The sequence below is a fragment of the Polyodon spathula genome, chromosome 1, assembly GCF_017654505.1.
Source record: "Polyodon spathula isolate WHYD16114869_AA chromosome 1, ASM1765450v1, whole genome shotgun sequence".
NCBI classification, from domain to species: Eukaryota; Metazoa; Chordata; class Actinopteri; order Acipenseriformes; family Polyodontidae; genus Polyodon; species Polyodon spathula.
In genome coordinates this window covers 16,938,430-16,960,454 of record NC_054534.1, presented here as the reverse complement: position 1 = coordinate 16,960,454, position 22,025 = coordinate 16,938,430, and the positions used below count along the sequence as shown (strand labels likewise).

The 22,025-nt window shown below is 35.7% G+C and overlaps 2 protein-coding genes across 2 annotated transcripts in view; both read left to right on the top strand.

The window, feature by feature from the left end:
* The first annotated feature begins 2,493 nt into the window (after positions 1-2,493).
* On the top strand, positions 2,494-3,555 carry LOC121316158 (forkhead box protein D5-A-like). The gene has a single exon (XM_041251052.1). It carries the CDS (start codon positions 2,494-2,496, stop codon positions 3,553-3,555), a length of 1,062 nt encoding a protein of 353 aa, XP_041106986.1.
* Positions 3,556-9,215: 5,660 nt separating this feature from the next.
* The window catches only part of LOC121314925 (phosphoglucomutase-like protein 5), a 44,280-nt gene continuing 31,470 nt past the window's right edge, over positions 9,216-22,025 (top strand). The window contains exons 1-6 of the mRNA XM_041248694.1: positions 9,216-9,962; positions 13,905-14,067; positions 16,919-17,065; positions 18,130-18,255; positions 20,050-20,240; positions 20,583-20,737. Of these exons, the coding sequence (XP_041104628.1) occupies positions 9,705-9,962; positions 13,905-14,067; positions 16,919-17,065; positions 18,130-18,255; positions 20,050-20,240; positions 20,583-20,737 (1,040 nt within the window). The 5' untranslated portion in view covers positions 9,216-9,704. The remainder of the gene's footprint in view (positions 9,963-13,904; positions 14,068-16,918; positions 17,066-18,129; positions 18,256-20,049; positions 20,241-20,582; positions 20,738-22,025) is intronic.

Sequence of the window (22,025 nt, the reverse complement as noted above, 5' to 3'; positions counted from 1 at the left end):
AAAAGTAGTGGTTGACGATGTTGTCTTATCTAGTGTAATTAATGGCACATGTGCATGTACAGCTATGGACAAAGGTTTTGCATAACCCTATAACATGAACTAATTTTGCTTCATAAAGTCGAATGAAAACTCCTAAATAATGTTACGTTAACATATTGAATTACATACCACTTTGTAGTTTTCCATATGCTTATATATTTGAACATCTTTATGGCTTCCGGTAGAATTTTGAGATATTATTTTTTTTTCTTTTTTTTTTTTTTTTTAATATTGCATGATGTTAAATAAACACTGGAAAGCTTATTTAAAATTTTCGGTGATAACTAAAAAAAAAAAAAAAAAAAAAAAAAAAAGAAATAATATGATTTTAAAAGTAATGTTGAAATATAATACATTATATTCGCTCTAACATCTTTGTAATGCAAGCAGCGTGTTTTACATTTGGGTGCTATTTAAAAAGCACGACTCGATCTCAGAGAAAAAGCCGATCGCGACACTGCACATTGTTGAAGTGGTGTTGTTTTAGTTGCCCATCCTGTATGTTAACTAACACCAGTCAGTGAATGCCAAATTTCACCATCTCAGGTATATTTTCTCACAATACAATTGTCTTTTAAATCGCGGCAGATTAGCACGTATATGTTTATGTTTCGGTAAGTAGATGGATTCTCTTCTGGTGGTCATTCCTATTCTGAATGGCCAGGAAGTGTATGCGCTGTAAACGATTCGGGGTAATTATCATTGGATGAGAGACTTGCATGCAATTAAATACATTGTATTATAGAAATCAAACTTAGACTTGAAGGAGAAATAAGATTTAGATACATTATATAAACGCTGTAGTGCCACTAACCTTAAATAAAGAAAATACGTGTATTAAAATAAGTAAATAATTACGTTATTTTAATACAAAATAATTTAAAAAAAAAAATGTAAATCATAGCCTACTTCACACATAAGCTATCTGAAGTGTAATACATTTCACACCATCAAACGTTAGAAAAATGTCAACTTAAAACAAATATTAAATTATCTACAGTTTTGTAAAATGCATAGCTTTTACAGCAAATAAACAATAAAAAAAATATCCTACTTGATTAAAGGCGCTTATTATAAAAAACAGAAGCCGTCAAGTTTACAAACCGAATGGTTTTTAATTTTTTTTTTTTAATCGGATTGTCTCAAAGGGTATTTTGGCGCTTTTGAGAATTGTACAGAACAACTGGTAGGGATTATCCAAGCTTTTAAACTGGTTATATGAGCAGGATAGGGAAGTGGGGTAGGGCTATGCCTTGCAATTGAGATGAACATGATGTAGCACTGTTTAAATAAATATGCAAGTCCCTGGTTGCTTTGAGGATTTGTATATCTATTCATGCGGTTTAATAAAAAAAAAAATGCCCATAATGTGTTTTTAAGCCTGTTGCTGCTGTGACATTTCCTATTTCATTCAGATGCCGATTGCTTTAGTTAATGGGCTATCTAGCACCTTTTTCTAATGCAAGCGGGGAGTTCCAAGGCCATTTTCATGGCCAAACCACCTGCGAGCTACCTAAACATAGAAGGCTAAACTGAACAGTAGGGGGTCTAGGGAAAGAAACAGCAACACAGAGTTTTAATCGTAGGAGTGGTGTTCATATTCACAATGGAGTCCCGTTGTTAAGCGCCCACAGAGCAAGTACTGTATGTTGTATTTTTCTAATGATAACGATAAACGTGTATGTAGTGTAACGTAAACTCACACACACACAATGTATTGCAAGATAGTGCAGATGGTAAATGTTATGTCTAAATTACTTTTCCCACATTCTTACTGATTTATTACATTTTAATGAAGATGCTGTTGCTGTGAATTGAAAATAATCTATTAATGTTTTTTTTTTTTTTTTTATTATTATTATTATTTTTAAATAGGTTTACAGCTGATATAATTCAATTATAATAGGCTGCCAGGCTACATACAGACTCGCACACTACTTTAGTTGTGTAACATGTAGGCTATGCTGTAGTTACAGAACAAACGTTAATGAAACGGTCATTCAAAAAGCACGTTGGAGTTGAGTAATATTGCTCTCCTTTCTAAATTAAATATGTAATTAGAAATGTAACATTTCCTATCTAATTGGTATTATATCGAAAATGACCTTCCATTTTAACATAAATGGAAAACACGGAGCACCATCATTAGTATGTGTATTTAGCGCCTTCTAGTTTGTGACCGGATGAGTTGGTGTTTCCTTCACGCTGCCCATCGTCTCTCATTACCTTTTCGTTTCTGAGTTTACAGTCTGATTGGCCCTGGACACCTTTGCAGAGGCAGGGACTGAAGACCAACCCCTTATAAAAAAACATGTGCCACGCAAGGACCTGGCATTCTCTATTTTGGATCTGAAACAGCTATAAAAAGACAATTATAGAGGCACTACAAGAGGACAGTTTTGGTCCGCTATTTGCTATTGGTTTTATCCAAGAAAGCTGTGAAGCGCCACCACCATGACCCTGTCAGAAGATTGTTCCGTACCTCAAGAATTCATGCCTCTTGTGGAGGATGAAATTGACATTATCGGGGAAGATGACCTGCACAATTGTCTGCTTCGGGAGGCATACTTACTTCAACAGAGCTGCGCTGAGGAGAATGCTTCAGCGGAGTTTAGCGGCGAGTTGGAAGGTTGTGAGATCGATTCCTCTGGAGAAAGCGAGAGCAGTTTTAGCGTTGAAATCCAATCAGGTAGCAGAGTAAAAAACAACTTGGTGAAGCCTCCCTACTCGTACATCGCTTTGATAACCATGGCTATCCTGCAAAGCCCACAGAAGAAGTTGACACTGAGTGGAATCTGTGACTTTATCAGCAACAAATTCCCTTACTATAAGGAAAAGTTCCCCGCTTGGCAAAACTCAATCAGGCACAACTTATCACTCAATGACTGCTTCATAAAGATTCCAAGGGAACCCGGCAACCCAGGTAAAGGCAACTACTGGTCATTGGACCCCGCATCAGAAGACATGTTTGACAACGGTAGCTTTCTCAGGAGAAGAAAACGATTTAAGAGGCACCAGCCAGAGTTTGTCAAAGACGGACTTATGTTTTATCCTAATTTTAGTTGTTATCGACCATATGGACGACCATATGCTATACAGAACACCCAAGCACCAGTTCAACAAACTTCAATGAAATATTTGCCCTTTCAAGAAAGAGTCATGCTGTCGCACCCTCAATTGCCGTACCGGGATTTAAACCTCAGAAGGGCGCCCAGCACCAGTGCACTCCACCTGCAGCTGGGTGCGCCCGCGTCGGAACTTAAACCGACCAATACCACCCAAACCAAATGCTCCTTCAGCATCGACAGTATAATAGGCAAGACGTCTCCCTCTTTCGTGCAAACTACTCATTTGCAGGCGTCTTTGAATTATTCCCATCTCCTGCAAAGATCTGTGAGTTGCTTCCTTCCAACAATATTGTCTCCCGCGCCAAGAACTGTGTTTAACCCCACTGCTACTGTGATAGGCGCAATCCCGTCCAGGGACCAGGTACAACTCTCGTACCCGAATTGCTAAACTGGTAAATAACAACAACAACAACAACACAGGGATTAGCTGAAGCAAATTTTCCAAACATAAAATGTACAAAGTTGCTTCAGATGAGGATATGGACAAAGTAATACTCTTAAAACTTAAAAATGCTTATCACAACTATCTATTAGCATATATTTGTGTTCTTTACGGAGTGTGGAACAGAAGGATGTGAGTACAAAAGGGACCTCACAAATGCGCATTTGTCTAAAAACTATGTTTCAAACAACAGTCGCTTGTTTTTATGAATATCATTTTTGATGTAAATAAATAGTCTATTAAAATATTTATTAATCGTCAAGAGTACTTGTACTGTGTGTTATATGAACTGACAAAAGTATTTCGTGTTTCATGTACAAACTGTTTTTGTTTGCTGGTGTATTGTAGAATGCCAGTGCCAATTAAAATATATTTGGGAAGAAACAGTTCTGTCTTTTCATTAATTTGTATGTTTACAATGGGTCATTCATAGCTATCTATCTATCTATCTATCTATCTATCTATCTATCTATCTATCTATCAGTGAGATCACGACATACAATTTGAATTGTCATTTTAAGAAACTAATGGTTAATTTCGTTTGACTACCAAATTCCTTATCTCATAAAGGGTACTTTAAAAGTTGTATTCTTTATTAAAACAAACAAAAACAATTCTAGTAAATTCAATAGGGAAGGTTAAATAAAAAAATAAAAAAATAAAAAAACACAGCCTTGCTCTATAGTAACAGACATACCAGTTAGACCTATCCTGTTAGGTTCCCCACCCAGCTGTATTGTTTAAACACTGCTTGTTAATCTTTGAATGTTGCAATACTGAGTTTGTATACAACCTTAATTTTTTTTGTTACCCTAATGTTCTTTTTGGTTAAGCCATATGAATGTATTTTAAAGTATCCTAAATATAACTGACGTAAATACTGTACTTTTCTGGGTTTATGGAGTTTCAATACATAAAAACTCACTTAAAAACTGCCTTGGCCTTATTTCTTTGGTCATATTTTAAGGATGTAAATATAATACATTACTTGTTTTTTATCTTAAAATTAAAAGAACATGGTGCAACATGAGCAAATAAATAAATACATAAATTAATTTAAATGTATATACGAACACGTTTTCATATTCAATTTGCATCAAATTAATTTAGAGTAAAATGTGTTACATTCAAATATGCCTTTAAGCAATAGGCAAGATGCAATATAGACAAATGATTATTCTATATGACTTCAACATAAATTCAACTGGAAAACCCAAGTCTAGTCAAACTATTTTTTATTACTTACGCATATTAGAAATGTTACCCATTATCAATGGATGTTAATACAGTTGTTAATTGCTCATTGTTTACTTCTTAAAAACACTGAAATATTTATACATTTACATTTTTTATTTAATTTAAAACAATATTATTAATCTCTATCTTCATGCATTTCAATTGTTATCCTTGTATCATAGACCTACATTAAATGCATAATTAGGCAATATTATAATTAATAATATAAACTGTATTTTAAAAAAGGAATACTTTAACGTGATTAAATGTGCTGTTATATCTGATGACATACACAGTAAATCAAGTGTTTAAGAATAAACACATACGTTTAAGGACACATTTTAATAGTTATATTCACTGTAATGATTAATTTTGTAACACTTGTTTTTTTTTTTGTGTGTGTGTGTGTGTGCTTAAAAAGAATAGCCCTAAACAATAAAATAAACAACATTGTGTTTATAAGATGTTCCATAAAATGTATGGTCAATTCTTAAACATTTTACTTGAGTGTTTTATTTTCAAGACAATATAAGATCATTATAGGACTCCTTGGCGTATTTTGTGTGTTTCGTTTCTCTGAGGCACAGAATAGGTGTACACTTTCCAAGATGTTATTTATTTCCACATTAAGGCATGCTATTGTTTAAGCGGTTTTGTTTAAACACCAAGGACTCCAAATCCTAAGGCAGTGCAATAAGTACATTTTTAGAATAAAAAGCAGTTGCATTTCAATATCAACCACGTTTACGGATACACATTAAAACAAAAACAAAAAAAACATCGGGTTTAGAAAATGTTTAAGAATACCTGTCTAATTGGCATGCTTTACATTGGTGGGCTACATAAGTTTGAAAAAATTCTAAATAAAACTTGAATGAAACTGTTATTACAGTGGAAAAGGGCTTGGTATCTATATTAGAATACAGTGTATGAGGCAATACAGGTACTTGCAGGAAGAAGCAACATTTAAGGTATTGCTCTGAGGGACTCGTTTTTAAATGATTACAAAGCATATCAGTAAGTAGGATTATATATAAATTTGCTTCTTTATAACAAATAGTTACTCGTTACTGTGCAGTGTAAGAATTTTGGTTGTTTTTATCTATTATTGAATCAGTATAATTTTAACCTAATTTGGTTATGAAATACCCAATTCAAGTTTATAATATAAATTGATGTATTATGTATTCATGTTCTTTGATTAATCAATTAAAAACACTAAAACCTCTTATTATTGGTGATTGATTCACTGATTTACATTTACGCTACTACGTTTATTAACACAAGTAATACCATAATATAATATGCATTTCTAAAGCAACTTCCGTGCTAACATCCCAAAGCACTACAATTATCTACAGTCTAGGTCAGTTCAAAATCAAATGTGCTTTAACTGTAAGATTGAGCTGGCAAGGCTAATAGGAATCACGTTCCACAATCGAGTGTTTGTGACATATTATATGAACCAAGTCTGAGGTACTAGTCAACCAGGACCAGAAGACAGGTAATGGAGTTAGACTTAGAACGGACCGTAGGAAACAATTCAGTGTATAGTTGGTTACAAAGTGATGCTGTTGATGAACGATTTAGTGGCCTCCTCTCATTTATAAATATTGTTATGTACTTACCTTCTTATTTGGGGAAAATGTATATGAACATCAACAGTAAACATGGAACACCAGAAATAAAAAAAAAACCCTGCCCCCCCCAAAATAAAATGAATAGGTGACTAAGAGCTAGAAAGACTAGAGAATGCTCATTTCATGTTTCGAGTGCACAGCAGGACAGGCATTAGACTGTGACGAACATAAATATTGTTAACACCTTTTCAAATGCACCGGCAGGTTAAAGTATACAGCCATCAACAAAGGTCGTCTCCCCATTAAGGGGGCGGGGAGTCAGGGTGCTGCAGTGCATGACCTTTGTTTGTGAAAATGACAGGTGTGTAAAAGAACAACAATACATTTCATTTGTAAACCGACCTCACACACATACAAGTAATGGTGTCTCTGTGCATATAATTTACTCCGGGAGCCAACATTGCACAAGTGCTCTAAAAATTGACTTAATAGTGCCTAACGTGACAAACATTTTAATATCCATTTCTGTAAACTACTTTTCTCAGAAATAAATAACAGGTCTGCTCAAAAATATGGATTGCAAAAGTTCTTAAAATTATACTTTTTTTTTTTTTTTTTAACAAAAGAATACAGTTGTACATTGTTTGCAGTTCTTCCAGGTTTAATGTGCATTTACAAATTCCTAATGTCACTTAAAACATGTGTAATGATTCATTGACAGACAGATCTGAGCTCTTTCGGGGGTGTTTATTATCTAAATATAAATTATATATCAAAGCAGACCAGCGGCTTTGGGTTACCCCTTGTGATGATCTACTTCAGTGTTGGTTCTTAACTGGAATACTATTGGCTTCTCTTTATCTGAATCAAACTACATAGAGTTATATACCAGTATTCAGTTTGTTTAGTAAAGTCTGTATAGGCCAGTGCCATATGAGGTGCCAAATGTAGACAATAGAACAAATATTTGTTCCCTTTATTCCCAGATTTAACCATGCCCCCCCCCCCCAATAAATCTTGTGAATAATGCATACTTTCAGATATAATTTATAAATCTGAAAATATTTAACAATTTTTAACTTTTAAATAAACAGTTAAGTTAAATCCTAATTCTGGGTTTTCCAAAATAATGATTATGATTTTAAATACATATTTAACTGAAATATACGTTAAGTCCTAATTCTGTGTTTTGCTAAATAATTATTAAAATCTTAAGTAAATATTTAACTGAAATATTATTGCTCACATTAATCATGCTGTTTCAGAAATGGGCTATGAGAGAGCAATTGTGCAGACAAACGACACAGACGTAATCCTCCTCTGCCTTTATCTTTCATCAAGAATACCTGGCCTACAGGAATTATGGGTTCAGAAGAAAGAAAGGTATAGTCCAGCCCATCTGATTTCCAAGCAACTAAGTTCTAAATTTAAGATTTCGGAATCCGCTCTAACAGTCCTGCTGCTTAGTGCTTGCATTTTTGCTGGCTGTGACACTGTCAGTTATCCTTTCAGGAAAGGGAAAGAACAAGTTGCAAAACTTGTTTTGGCTTCCTGCAATGATTTCACTGTCCTTGCAAGCTTTGGTGAGATACCATTATCATGCAAGTGAAAAAATGTTTGACAGTGTTATACCAGAGGCAAAGGAACTATTTGTAAGGATATAGGGTGGATAGAAATTTGACCCTCAAGAGTCGGGGTCTCCAACCCTAACTTTCCACTGTACTGTGATACCAGTTGCAATAGTGTTATATGACACACGGTGGTGCTGTTTCACAACGCTTTAATAACTTTCAAGAAACAAGCTGAAGCAGACTTGCTGGAGTTGTACCGTTACTGTAATCCTTAGTTCATAGTGTTGGTTTGTTTTCTATGGTGATTATGTAACGATTACCATACAACAGTGAAAGCAGTGAAAATTCAGGGGTGTAAATGCAGCAATTTGTTTAATTTAAAACTGGAGTAATGGTGACAGTTGTATCACTTTTTGCTTAATGTTAATAACAAAAAAGTATTAGAAACGCCTATCATACCACTGTCAACAGGGGGTGCCTGAAAATTCCTCAATAGTTAGAGTCTCTAATTACTTCAAGAAAGCTAGGGACGATACATCTGCAAAATTACATGAAATACCCTGAATAAACTGTTTTCTTTTGTGGTCAATCAATAATTTGTGTCTTGAATAAGGATGCTAAGGCCAATCAGTCCTCATGCAACGTGTGTTATAGTTGCTGTCTTGTCCATCATGACTGAAACTGACTTGCACCAGGGAGAAAGCTTTTTTATATATTACATGTCTTCTATAAATAAAAGTAATCGAGTCTATTGTGCTTCTAGAATGTGTAATAACTTTGTATTATGTGACAATGATTAAAATGGAATTATGAACTAAAATAATGATGCCCTTGACTCGATATGAGGCAGCTTAAATATATGCTACATCCCACTCTTAGCTTGCTTTCAAGTGCCACTAACATGAGTACGTGTTTGTTCTTGGTTATTAATGTTAAAGGTTTTACTATTAATTGCATTTTACTTATGAATTCGATATACATTCGAGTAGTTTTGGCTTATATAATCAATCCATAAACACCAAAACACCAATCTAAAATAGTCCACATAAATATCTGAGGTTCTTTGTGCTGTTCCGAAACCAGTGCAGGCAGAGGTAACTGTTTATGCTGACAGCATTTGATTCTCTGGAACAAGTGTCGGTGCGTACAAAAAGCGTCCAATTACAACACTGGAAGAACACACACAAGTCTCTGTCCACTGGGCTATTTTTGACATCAGTTGCAGCTGATTGCAATGTTTTTTTGGCCCTCCCAGAATTTCTGGCAGGCTCCTGCCCTTGTTCAAAGACTTATTTGAGGAAGTGGAGTTGTAAAACGAGGACTTGTCAGGATCATTTACATCAGCAATAACAATAATAATTAAAAGAACAAGTTTCTGCCACAAAATTTCGTCTTTGTTTAACCGCAGAGCATTACTGTATAAACAAGTGAGATCAAGGGAAAGTTATATTACATTTACTACTGCTTGAGAAACCACTGCGATTGGCATAGCTGCACTGATTCCTTTTTTTTTCTAGGGGTTTCAAGTCTGTTGAATAACGAACGCTATAGGTCGTGAACTGGGGATTTTTCGTTTTAACCCGAAGGATACAAATTTGCACGCGACATTATATTGAAGCTAACACGTAACCGAAGAAGAGTATACTTGTTTGCTACCGGCGTTAGATAACCGTGAGTTGTATTAGGTTGTAGGTTCTAAGGATAGATCATGGAGGTTTGCCCTATACCCGTTGTTACGGTCCAGACTGTGCCCTATGATGACCAGAAACCCGGCACCAGTGGGTTGAGGATGAAGACAATGGTTTTTGAGAGTAAGAGGAATTACCTGCAGAATTTCATCCAAAGTGTTCTCTCGTCCATCGACCTCCGGGACAGGCAGGGGTGCACTATGGTGGTAGGCAGCGACGGGAGGTACTTCAGCCGGACAGCAATTGAGGTTATTGTTCAAATGGCAGCTGCCAATGGGGTAAGCATCTATACGTTTTTTTAGTCTCAATGTTTCGTGTGTGTGTGTGTGTGTGTGTGTGTGTGTGTGTGTGTGTGTGTGTGTGTGTGACATGTGGCTATTGTAAAGCTTCTCTTACAATAAATTTGTCCCGCTTTTTGCGGTATCGATTAAGGTTACGTATCTATTATGAACCAAATACATGTTTGGATTCAGTTTTTTTTAAGGTTTCATGCCATTCGAATTATGAAAAAAAAAAACGTTCAAAATGTGCGCGGGGTGAATCCAACCCAATATGTCAAATGTGATGTGGGTTTACTGCTATTTCTTGTATATAGGTCTAAAATTTGCAGTTTAAAAATGGCACTTTATAGTAAAAATTTAATTTCACTTTATAGCATGATATCTGGTACTGCACAAGGTACAAAACAATTGCTTTCCTTCCATTCAGGAAGCCACTTCCTGTGCTATTTCACCTCAGTAGTGTCTTGGGGTCAAGGTATGTTGCTGGCTGTAGGTCAGTCAATAGGGGAAGCAGCTGGTTGGTTAATGATAGGATAATAGGTGTTGGTGTGGGGACAATTTCACACTCCTGGTGGAAATACAAAAGTACTTGACAGCAACAAAAAAAAGTTATTTAAAGTAGAACCAGACATCAGGACAATACCTGCACTGTAACCTGTGTTTATTTAAAAACTGCTTATTTGAAACCTATAAAGCAAGTACAAGTTCACAGTGGTAAGATTTATGGAATATTAGATACAATCACTTTTCAGCTATGGCCAAAAGTTTTTCATCACCCTATATAATTCTAGGTGAGGCAAAACTTTTGGCCATAGAGGGTATATTGTTAGCTCGGTTCTTTACAGGACAACTCCCAACAGGAGCCCAGTTGAAAGTGCTCTAATGTTTGTTTTTTTTTTGTTTTTTTGATGTGGTGGCATTTTAAGGACATTTGTGAAATGTGTTGAAATGTCTCAATCCAGTTACATGTAGTTAGGTGTCAAATCACAACAACACCATCACATTTGGCACAAGCAGTATCCCAGTGGCATCGAATTACAGTAGGTTGACATAGAGACTGAGGTACTGTACATTGGCTAGGGAGAACAGAGAATCTCAAACATTGCCTGTGATGTAAAGTGCATGGCATGTCTATAGACATGCCATAGACAAAATTACAGTTAATCATGCACCTTTCAAAATTATTATTATTATTATTTTCATATTGTGAGGTATTTCTACAAGAAGTTATATATTTATTTGTTAAATATCAGTACATTCAATTACAGGGTAACCCATCTAGGTTATGGTGTGGTCTGTTCCAATCACAGAGGCCTTCAAGTTTATATTTATAGTATTATATAATGTAGTGCCAATAACTATTCCCAATCATTTATACAATAGATGCAAATTGTTAAATAAATAAATGTAATTATGTTATAACATTTCACCACCACATTTCCTGCTTTACAAACTGCATTACAAAAAAAAAATGGATGAACTAAAATAAAATTGGACCAGTAAATTTTACAAAAAGTATACACCACTTGTCTTTATAACCCTGCAGAGATAATAAGATAATAAAGGAAATATGATACATTATAATATATTGTCCATTTAGGACTGCTGCCATGTGTTTGGAGAGCTGGGAGATACTGTAACCCATACTACTTCAATTGCCTTCATCCAAGTTTAAAGCATTTACATGACACCATCCTTTGATCGTATAATTGATTCATTACAATTAAACTGAAAACTGAATTCATGACAGAGAACACAAAGAACTGTGTTTAATGGCTTCATTTCTTGACAGTCAATCACTGTAAAAAATTGCACTGTATTCATAACACATTTTATAACACTTGTTACAAACTCCAGCGTTTTGAGTATGTATGTGTGACAAGTAGCAGTCAATACTTTTTTTCGTAATTATTTTGTGATATATTAAATATATTTTGTATATTATCAGTGGTATTCGGCACTGGCCTTTTGGATGAATATCAGTTTATAAATCATTCAAAATGGTGAATCTCCATCTCGAATAATCCACAAATAAAACAGTGAATTATTTTCCTCAATTAACCATTTATTGTTGTTTGTCCCTTATGTAAGATTATCTTCTAGTAGTCAAAGCAAACATGTAGCATATGACGTGGAAGGAGTTAATACTTGCTATCCAAAGTGTCAACAACTTGTAGCAGCTGGTACAGGAAATGACTTAATAGCATTTCATCTAAAAACGGTTACCTTGACTTTGGCAGTTGTGACTGAACATCAGAGCTACCCTGATTCTCAGTTTATTGGGAAGCTTTCTTTCTCTTTAGCAAATTGCCGTAAGACAAAGCATGTGCACTGCTTAAACTATGACAAGTAAACTCGTTTGAGACTTCCCAGTGTAGCTGCTGAACTTTGCCATCAAGTTTAGTCTGCATTTTCACACAGATTAAGTTTGGATGGTGTTTTCTTAAGTAGCTGGACCAGGACAGTGATCCAGGGAGTTGAGGAATGCTTTATAAGGATTGCTAAAGGATATCTGTGGAGCCTTATAAGGATATTTCACTGATCCAATTAGACTGCCCCCCACACAGATGCACACACACACACACACACACACACACACACACACACAAATACCCTTTTCATTTTAAATATGGCTTTCAGCATAGTGGCCCTATGGTATTCATACTGTATTATGCGTTAATGTAATGGTTTAATTGTAAAGTATATGACTCTTTATAGATGGTTAGAGTATGTCAACAATGAAGGAGTGCTGCTTTTGTAATCATTTGGCCCAAGTGAGGATGGAGGGGGGATGAAGTAATGCACATACTGATATTAAAAAGGAATGAAACTTACCAAACTTTATGAGTCATGTAAATGAAATGAGAAATGGATCGCAAATGAGTGGAGAGTCCTGAACATTCTTTGTCAATGAGCATGATTTGGTTTAAAAAAGAAAGTTACACATTCAGCACCTGGTCAGTATGTGAGTGCTGTTTTAAACAATTTAAAAAAATGTCTCAAACAAGTAATAATAATAATAATAATAATAATAATAATAATAATAATAATAATAATAATAATAATAATAATAATAATAATTAATTAATATTGTGTTTTATATGTTGGGGTTTTGAAGTTAAGATATTGCTTTTGGATCAATCAGTGAAGTAACTTACTGTTTCCATGGATACCAATGCACTTGGGTTCAACCCCTGTTCTTCTTCCATGGAATTCCACAAACCAGTTCACAAAGCAGACAGGGTTTCTGTTTAAGGTCTTAGACTCAGGACACTCAGGACACATAGCTGTTGCCACGGTCAATTATCTAGCATGTAATGAATGCTGCATTGGACATCAAGTTATTTTTACTACTAGCTGAAATATAAGAATAAAGTATAATGGAATGTCATTGACAATTGATCATCAGTCCTAATATATAACAGGTAAAGTTATATGGCATTCGCTTGAGTAGGTTATTAAAGAAAAAAAAAATTTGTCACAGCTTACAGCTGTCAGTGTCTGCATTTTATAAACCAGACGTTGACTTTCCAATGTCATCATCATGAGTCATTCTGACCTGTGTGCTCCACGGGTCCTTGCTGTGACTCCCATAATTCCAATTTAACAGAGACTTCCTTATAAAGGTTTACTGCAATTTATTTGCCTGTGATTATGAAGTTTCCCATGCTTTCCCCATGTTTACTGTGCTTTACCATGGTCAACCATTACAGTACATGTATTTGTAAATTGCCATGCTTTGATTTACCATGATTTCACAATAATTTCATATGCTTTACTTCATGTTTCTAATCTTTTGCTCTGGTATAATATAACCTGTGAATATGTCAGATGGATTCAATGCAGTCTGTATTTGCGCTGCAGCAGGTATCTAGTCACAGTGAGGGACACAGAGGGAAACTGAGTTGTACATGCTCTCTTTTCAATGCTGTCGTTCAGATCGGCCGTCTGGTTATTGGACACAATGGGATTCTGTCGACTCCAGCTGTCTCGTGTATTATTAGAAAGATAAAGGCCATCTGTGGAATCATTCTCACAGCCAGTCACAACCCCGGGGGACCAGGAGGGGATTTTGGGATCAAATTCAACGTGGCAAATGGAGGTGGGTGCCTGTGTTGAGAGGATACATGCATTACATTCATTCAAGTGTCATCAGAATGACAGGTAAACAGCATAGGTCTGACTTTACTGAAATGCTTTAAAAATACCACTGGGATAGAAGTATAATACCAGCATATTATATTGAAGTATTACCATTAGCTGACTGCAGCAAAGGCAAGGGATTTGGAACACACATTGCACAGCAGCCCTGAAATATTGCAGTATACCAGTACTGATAAAATAGGTGAATGGGTTACTATTCTGGGGTCATTCATACCATTGTGACACCATTGGTATGTGAATCAAAATGTTTCCACCATGTCTATTACATTGCCATTGAATATCATATGGTAAGGGTACTGATGCAGGAAATAAAAATGTGCATTTTAAATATCATATGGGAGATACTGAAATTGAAGAAATTGAAGAAATTGAAGAAGGAATCTATGAAAAAGACCTAGGAGTCTTGTTGTTGACTCAGAAATGTCTTTATCTAGACAATTTGGGGAAGCTATATAAAAAGGCCAAAAAGATACTCGGATATATTGTGAAAAGTGTTGAATTTAAATAAGGAAAGTAATGTTAAAACTGTACAATGCATTAGTAAGACCTTGTCTTGAACATTGTGTGCAGTTCTGGTCACCTCACTACAAAAAAGATATTGCTGCTCTAGAAAGAGTGCAAAGAAGAGCGACCAGAATTATTCTGGATTTAAAAGGCATGTCATATACAAACAGGCTAAAAGTATTTAATCTATTCCTTCTTGAACAAAGAAGACTACACCGCGACCTAATTCAAACATTCAAAATTCTAAAAGGTATTGACAATGTCAACCCAGGGGACTTTTTTGACCTGAAAAAAAGCAAGGACCAGGGGCCAAAAACGGAGATTAGGTGGCATTCAGAACAGAAAATAGGAGGCACTTTTTTAGACAGAGAATCGTGAGGGTCTGGAATTAACTCCCCAGTAATGCTGTTTTGAAGCTGACACCCTGGGATCCTTCAAGAACCTGCTTGATGAGATTCTGGGATCAATAAGCTCTAACAACCAAACGAGCAAGATGGACTGAATGGCCTCTTCTCGTTTGTAAACTTTCTTATGTTCTTATGTTCTTCTGAGTTATGTCCTAACAGTATTTGTAGGATTTGTGGAATTGAAGAATTCTTATACAGTATATAGTCCTAGTGATTCTCAACTCCACAGTTTCCTGGTGGCCTTTTTTATTTGAACTGATGTTTTTCACATAAACAATGTAAGCACACCAAGTATCACACCCAAACTAAAGCACTATTAGTTCTTTGTCCTTTTAATTTTATTCTAAATCTAGCTCAGTGGTTGAAGTCCAGATCATGCTATTCTAAGTCTCAGCAGCATTTGACTGAGGGACTGAATTCTCCAGAAACCCCTCAGAGGGCACATTTATCCAGACCCCACTTCGGTCGCACATCAGCCAAGACTGTAGAAACACCTGTTGTGACCTTCTCTGATCTTCAGGAGTAGGACATTCATCACCTAATCTTTTACAGGCTGTTACTTAGGACTGCCATTAAAATATTTTGGTATGTAAGGAATTTCCCACCTTTTTTTTTTTTTAAACAATGCCTTTATTTTGTTGTGATCTTACTTTGATTAGCAATTTAGGATGTGCCTATCATTTACCCTCTCTCTCCTGCCTACTTATTTGATTAAGGCTTACCTCCTCATGTATTTACAACAAAGTCTGTAGACCAAAAATTCTGCTGACACTTTAGCTTATGAATTCAGCCAAAGCAGTGTCATAGTACAAACTGTGTAACCAGACATTGTGGGTCTGTTAAATGCAAGGGAAAAAATCCCTCTGATAAACTTTCCAGCACTTTAAGTTGACATGGTTTGGGTTTAAAACGTATTTTAAGAAAGAGGCAACATTGATCACAGAGTGATTTCTGATACCACCATCTTTGTACCCTGTCTGCTGTTACAGTGATTAATAGGATTAGTTGTCAGTATGCATATCTTATTACTTATGCAGCTAGAAGCTCCTTGTATTGTGATTCAATTCAGTCACAAGCTGCACCCAATCAGAGGGCAGAACAATGTTCTAAAATTGCCATATGTAAATAGAGGTTCATATTGAACCATTGGTCCAGATATTACTGCATATTTACCCTAATACAAAAAAGTCTGCAGTACAACAGGAATTGTAATTGTTAGGAATCACTAAAGATTCAGTAGTTTCAAAGACAGTATCAGCACATAATTGCAAACCAAATAAAACATTTTTGGAAATAATCCCTTGTTTAAAACTGATTCATGTAAGTGTGACAGGGTAGCGGTGAGACAGAGACTCAGAGGCAGGAAACTGAAGTACAAGCGCTAAAGAGCACTTTAATAAACAAAAATAACATAAAACTACAAGTACAAAAGCAAAATAAAGATTTAAACAAACATGCACAAACTGTTCAGGCTGGGCAGAATCTTCACTGAACTTTTAAAGACAATACAGAGCCACAAAAAAAAAAAAAAACACAGCTTCACTCACCAAACTCCTCTCTTTAAATGGACTGTCCTTTTATGGGATGTGACTGGAGCCTAATTAATCAATAATGAGTGATTATCTAATTAAGGCTCGTGCCAGATTCTCACATATTTTTGACAGGGAGGAATTAACCCCATCCCTGCCAACCACCACAGTAAGCAATGAGGAAATCCTTGAGCAAGCATACAATGTATCATCCTATTCCTTTATTTCGTGTTTAAACAAATTACTTTAATGCTGCCACTACAATGCACTGTCAATGCATTGACACTGTATCACGAGGTAAGCGGGGGCAATAACAATAATAATTGTGCCTACATTTCCCACCCGACAGGTCCAGCCCCAGACATTGTAAATGATAAGATCCACCAGATCAGCAGGACTCTGGAAGAGTTTGCCATCTGCCCTGACCTCCAAGTAGACCTCTCCAGGCTGGGCAGACAGGACTTTGACCTGGAAAACAAGTTTAAACCCTTCAGAGGTACTCTATCTTTAAACATTTCCACTACATTTTCAAATGCATTGTAATGTTAGATTATTTTTTGCAAACTGAGACACATGGTCCCCCATTTATCAAGGATGTATACTAAATGTAAGGATGTGTAGAGTAGTTTTCACAGTACAGTTGAACCTTAGAATTACAAACTGACCGCTCAACCGAACACCCCACTTTTAGCCAGAAGTAAGCAGTCATACAACTATGTGTACAATGCAACCAGAAAGACATTCCTATAAATGGGGGGGGGGGGGGGGGGGGGGGGGGGGAGGCTGGTCATGAAGAAGACAAAATTACTGAACCAACAAATGTATCCAGACAAAGTGAGGCAGATTTCAATGCAAGTACTGGCAATTTTACCAAGAACTTTTTAGTTTAAACAAAACTCAGTTTTTTTTTTTTTCAATCCAAAGGGGCTGAATGACTAGGCAAGCTGCACAAATGCATTTTGCATTACATTAAAAACAAACATTACATTAACTAATGTTTTCCTGGATGTTGAAATCTATGTTTTTGCTAAGTTGCATTTAGTCTTTTTCCTGGTTTAGTACATTTTTAAAGCCCTTCAAACGCAAACAATATGAGCATTGCATTACTATGTTATATCTTTACATGATTTGCTAGATTAAGGGTGTAGATAGCAGGTGTACATGTTTATTAAAGCCATTTCAAACTCATATTCAGAGTTATGGTTATTTCAGACTTACAAACAACCTCCATTCGCAAGGTATTTGTAATTGAAGTTCTACTGATCCTGTGAAAGAACTCCAGAAATTGAAAGAGATTAACTCTCTGATACGTTTGCCTTGAAAGAAAGAAACCCTAATTAGTTTAGATGGCTGTAAATAACATACTGTAGTTTTATAACATTGCCAGTTTTTTTTTTTTCATGAAAACAGTTCCAGTAAATTGAACCATAGAGTAAAAAGGTTTACTAAAAATGTTTATTAAAATGGAACACCACAAAAACCTAATGTTTTATTCAATATAGTTCTGTAGCTTAAACAGATTTGGAACTAATAAATGTATATCAATCTATTTGGTTTCAGTGGAAATTGTGGATTCAGTGGATGTTTACCTCAACTTGCTTCGCAGTATTTTTGATTTCAGCGCTATCAAGGGACTCCTGACTGGGTCGAATCAACTGAAAATAAGAATAGATGCCATGAATGGAGGTAATCTGGGAGCCTGTTAATATATATATATATATATATATATATATATATATATATATATATATATATATATATATATATATATATAGATATATATTATATATATTTCGTGTTCTGGAAACACAATGTGTTAACACTGTTTACACAAAAAAAAAATTAGTGTTTATGAAATGTGAAACAATTTTTTTAACAAATTGTATTAACTTAGATAAAGTGTATAAAAGAAAATAATGTTAATACAATTGTATAAACATTAGATACAAGTAAGCAAAGCCACGCAGGTCACAGACAGACGTCCGTGGAGTCAAATCAAAGAATTGACTGATGATTCAAACAAAAACATTACATTAAATACTATGAATATATTAACATTTCCACCCCATTTCCTATACTCTCTTCCAATTAGTACGGATCCACCCTGTTATCACACACCTTCAACACACCTCCTGGTATGGGGGGAAACTCGCCCAAATCTATAACATTCTTAACCTAATCTGTTAGAAACTGTTTCAAACTAGTCTTTTGTTTGTGGTGGTCTGTTTTCACCTGGTGTTTCCACTCCTCCACACATCTTAATTAGACACCTGCTAACTTTGGCTCTCTGCCCAGATGTCAAGATAAGAGAGACTGCAAATGTCTTGCTTAGCTAGATACATGTGCTTTAAGCTGTATCAAAATATGAAAATAAAACTTTAACATAGAAGTAAAGAAACTTATAATCAATTGCATAATTAATACTTTATGCAGAATGTCATCTCTTACATCTTGTTAAGTTTTACTATAAGTACAACTTACTGTATGTTTAGGATTTTTGGTTTTAACTGGTAAATCTGATTAAAGACCCAGTATCATAGTTTAACCTTCATAGTATTATACATAAATTATAAACAATTTTACCTAACCTGAAAAAGTTTTCATGTTTTGGTTTGCTGTTCTCTTGTTTTGCTATTTTACCGTGACCGCCTTCTGCAGGGTTACCTGTGTGAGTGGTTTGTGTATTTATTAATTAAAAAATAAAAATAAACTAAATAAAATTACAGCCATCAAAGTGCGACTTGAAATAATGTGACTTGTTTTAAAAAGTAACTGCAAGAGTTGGGCTGTGTCTGCAAACTAAAGACTGCAGGAGTCCAGATTCATCTGCTCATCTGGAACTTAATTCAAGAGCTTCACCAGTCATTGAAATACTGCCACGTTGTCAGTGGAACGACATTCAAGTGAAATGTTCTTGTTCTATATCTTGCTGCCACACTATACAGAAAGATTACTAGAAGTTTAGGGAACTTTTCAGAGTTGTTTGATATTTCAATAGATTAAACATTTGTAAAGGTTAGCTGTATTGCTACCTGTCAGAAGGAATGAAGATACTAATTCCAGGACTGCAGCCAAAGATGTAAATAATGTCACCAAGCTTAAGGGTACAGTTTATAATCAGTTCATAATTACAAAAAAATACTAGAAGTTATTTCAAGTGATTCAGGAAGATAAGAAACAGCACAGGAATATGCAATACATTTTAATATACTGTATTTTTAGAACTTAAGCAAACTGATATCCAAAAAATGAAGAACACCAAAGAATATCACTTATTTTGTGTTCCAAAAATATACATTTTACTGATAAAAAACTACATCAATATATAAACATTTTTGGGAATGGTTTACATTAAAATGCAATCATTTTATTTGGATTCCATCACAGTGAAAACAATCTTGTATTGTAATATGTATTTGAAAAGGATAAATTAAGTGTTTTTAGGTAACTGGACATTGATACTTTGACATGTTGTTTTAGTGATGGGTCCCTATGTGAGAAGAATTCTGTGTGATGAGCTTGGAGCCCCTGCAAACTCGGCTGTTAACTGCATCCCCCTGGAGGACTTTGGAGGGCAGCACCCTGATCCCAACCTGACCTACGCTGCCTCTCTAGTGGAGGCCATGAAGGGAGGGGAGTTTGGCTTCGGAGCAGCTTTCGATGGAGACGGGGTAAACATTACTTACCATCGTCGCTGGTTCCAGATAGAAGGAAACTCATCTCACCATGTGAAATAAAATCTTTTTAGCTGTAATCCTGCTGTATTACTGCAGTTGTATTTCATGTAATTTGCAGTTACTTTATTCAGATATACAGTTGGTTTTCATTCCCTGTGTATCAACAGTACAGAAAGCTGGGTGATTGCAGTTCTTTGTTTGCACAGTCCAAAAAAAAATAGGCTTTGTATTGACTCTGTAGATTGCCTTTAGAACAAAAAATAGTGCACCACACATGTGAACCATGCATGCCTTTAAAGATATTATATTTAATATGCATTTTTCTCTTTCTTTTAGGATCGGTACATGATCCTTGGCCAGAATGGATTTTTTGTGAATCCCTCTGACTCAGTGGCCATTATTGCAGCCAATCTGCCATGCATTCCTTACTTCCAGCAGATGGGGGTTAGAGGATTTGCGAGGAGTATGCCCACCAGTACAGCCCTGGACAAGTAAGTAAAGTGTGGACTGCCCTGCCTATCTGAGATATTTCAACAGTAAAACACTGTAGCATTGTAATGTTATACTGTTGGAAGACAACGCAGCCGTGGGCAGCTTACAGGCAAGCCCACAGGCTCCCGACTAGACCACAGGGGTCGCTGATGCGAGATGACGACACCCTGGTTGACCTAGCCCTCCCTACCCCCCAGGGCGATGCTTGGAGCATCCCTTAGGAGCTCCAGTCCTCAGTCGGCAAAGAAATAGCCTGGACTTGAACCGGTGACGTCCTGACTATAGGGTGCATCCTGCACTCCACATGGAGCGCCTTTACTGGATGCGCCACTCGGGAGCTCTTTTGAGCTTTTTAACAGTGATAAAGGACATTATAAACACTGATGTACTGTACAAGTTTTGTACAGGAGTACCATGACATTTTCATACAGCTCTCTGACATGGCTTTAATGCTGTAAATTACATTTAATACAGTACATTTAGCATTTACTCCAGTGTGAAGCTTCAAGTTGCAAAATGTTAATGTTATGAATAGACCTCAGTTGTTTTGCTACAGTCATGACTTGGACAAACTTTGCTTAGGGAGTAAATGCTTAGGAAATTTGGCATGTCAGTTAAGAGAGTTAAAAAAATAATGTCAGTTGACATGGAGCTATTTTCATTGTTTTTAATCTTTTTCCACCTTAATGTCAGATAGCATAACACACAGAGCGTTATTTGGATGGCTTCCAGCAAACTTCTAGTAAATGCAAATGAGAACTTCGGTCCTTCTGTATTGTAGCACATGCCTGTGGAATCTGATAATGTGGCTCCCAGTTAAAAACATGGGTCCTATGAGTACTTAAACATATAGAAACACATAAACAAATTCTTATGTAGAATCGAACAAGTGGCTTTCTAACCCTATGGTTAAATATATTATTCTAGAATTATTATATTATTCATAATTATTCAATTATGCAGTACCTTCTTTTAAAAGCCAAGATGCCCCAAATCAGTGAAATGGTTTCATGGTGTGCAGGTTGAGTCATACAGTTAGGAGAGTTTAGGTCTAACTCATATCTGTAGGAAGTCACATTGGCTGTGCTGGACCCACAGGTTAGGCAGGCAAAATCTATGGCAAGCCAAATTATCATTTAGAGATATCTCAAATTAATTTATAGATATCTCTAAATATTTGAAGATATTTCTAAATAATTTCCAGATATCTCAACATATTTGAAGATATCTTTTATTTGTATCAGTGGATTTCGATGGATTAAGTGGATATGGCTCTCTTTAATTGTT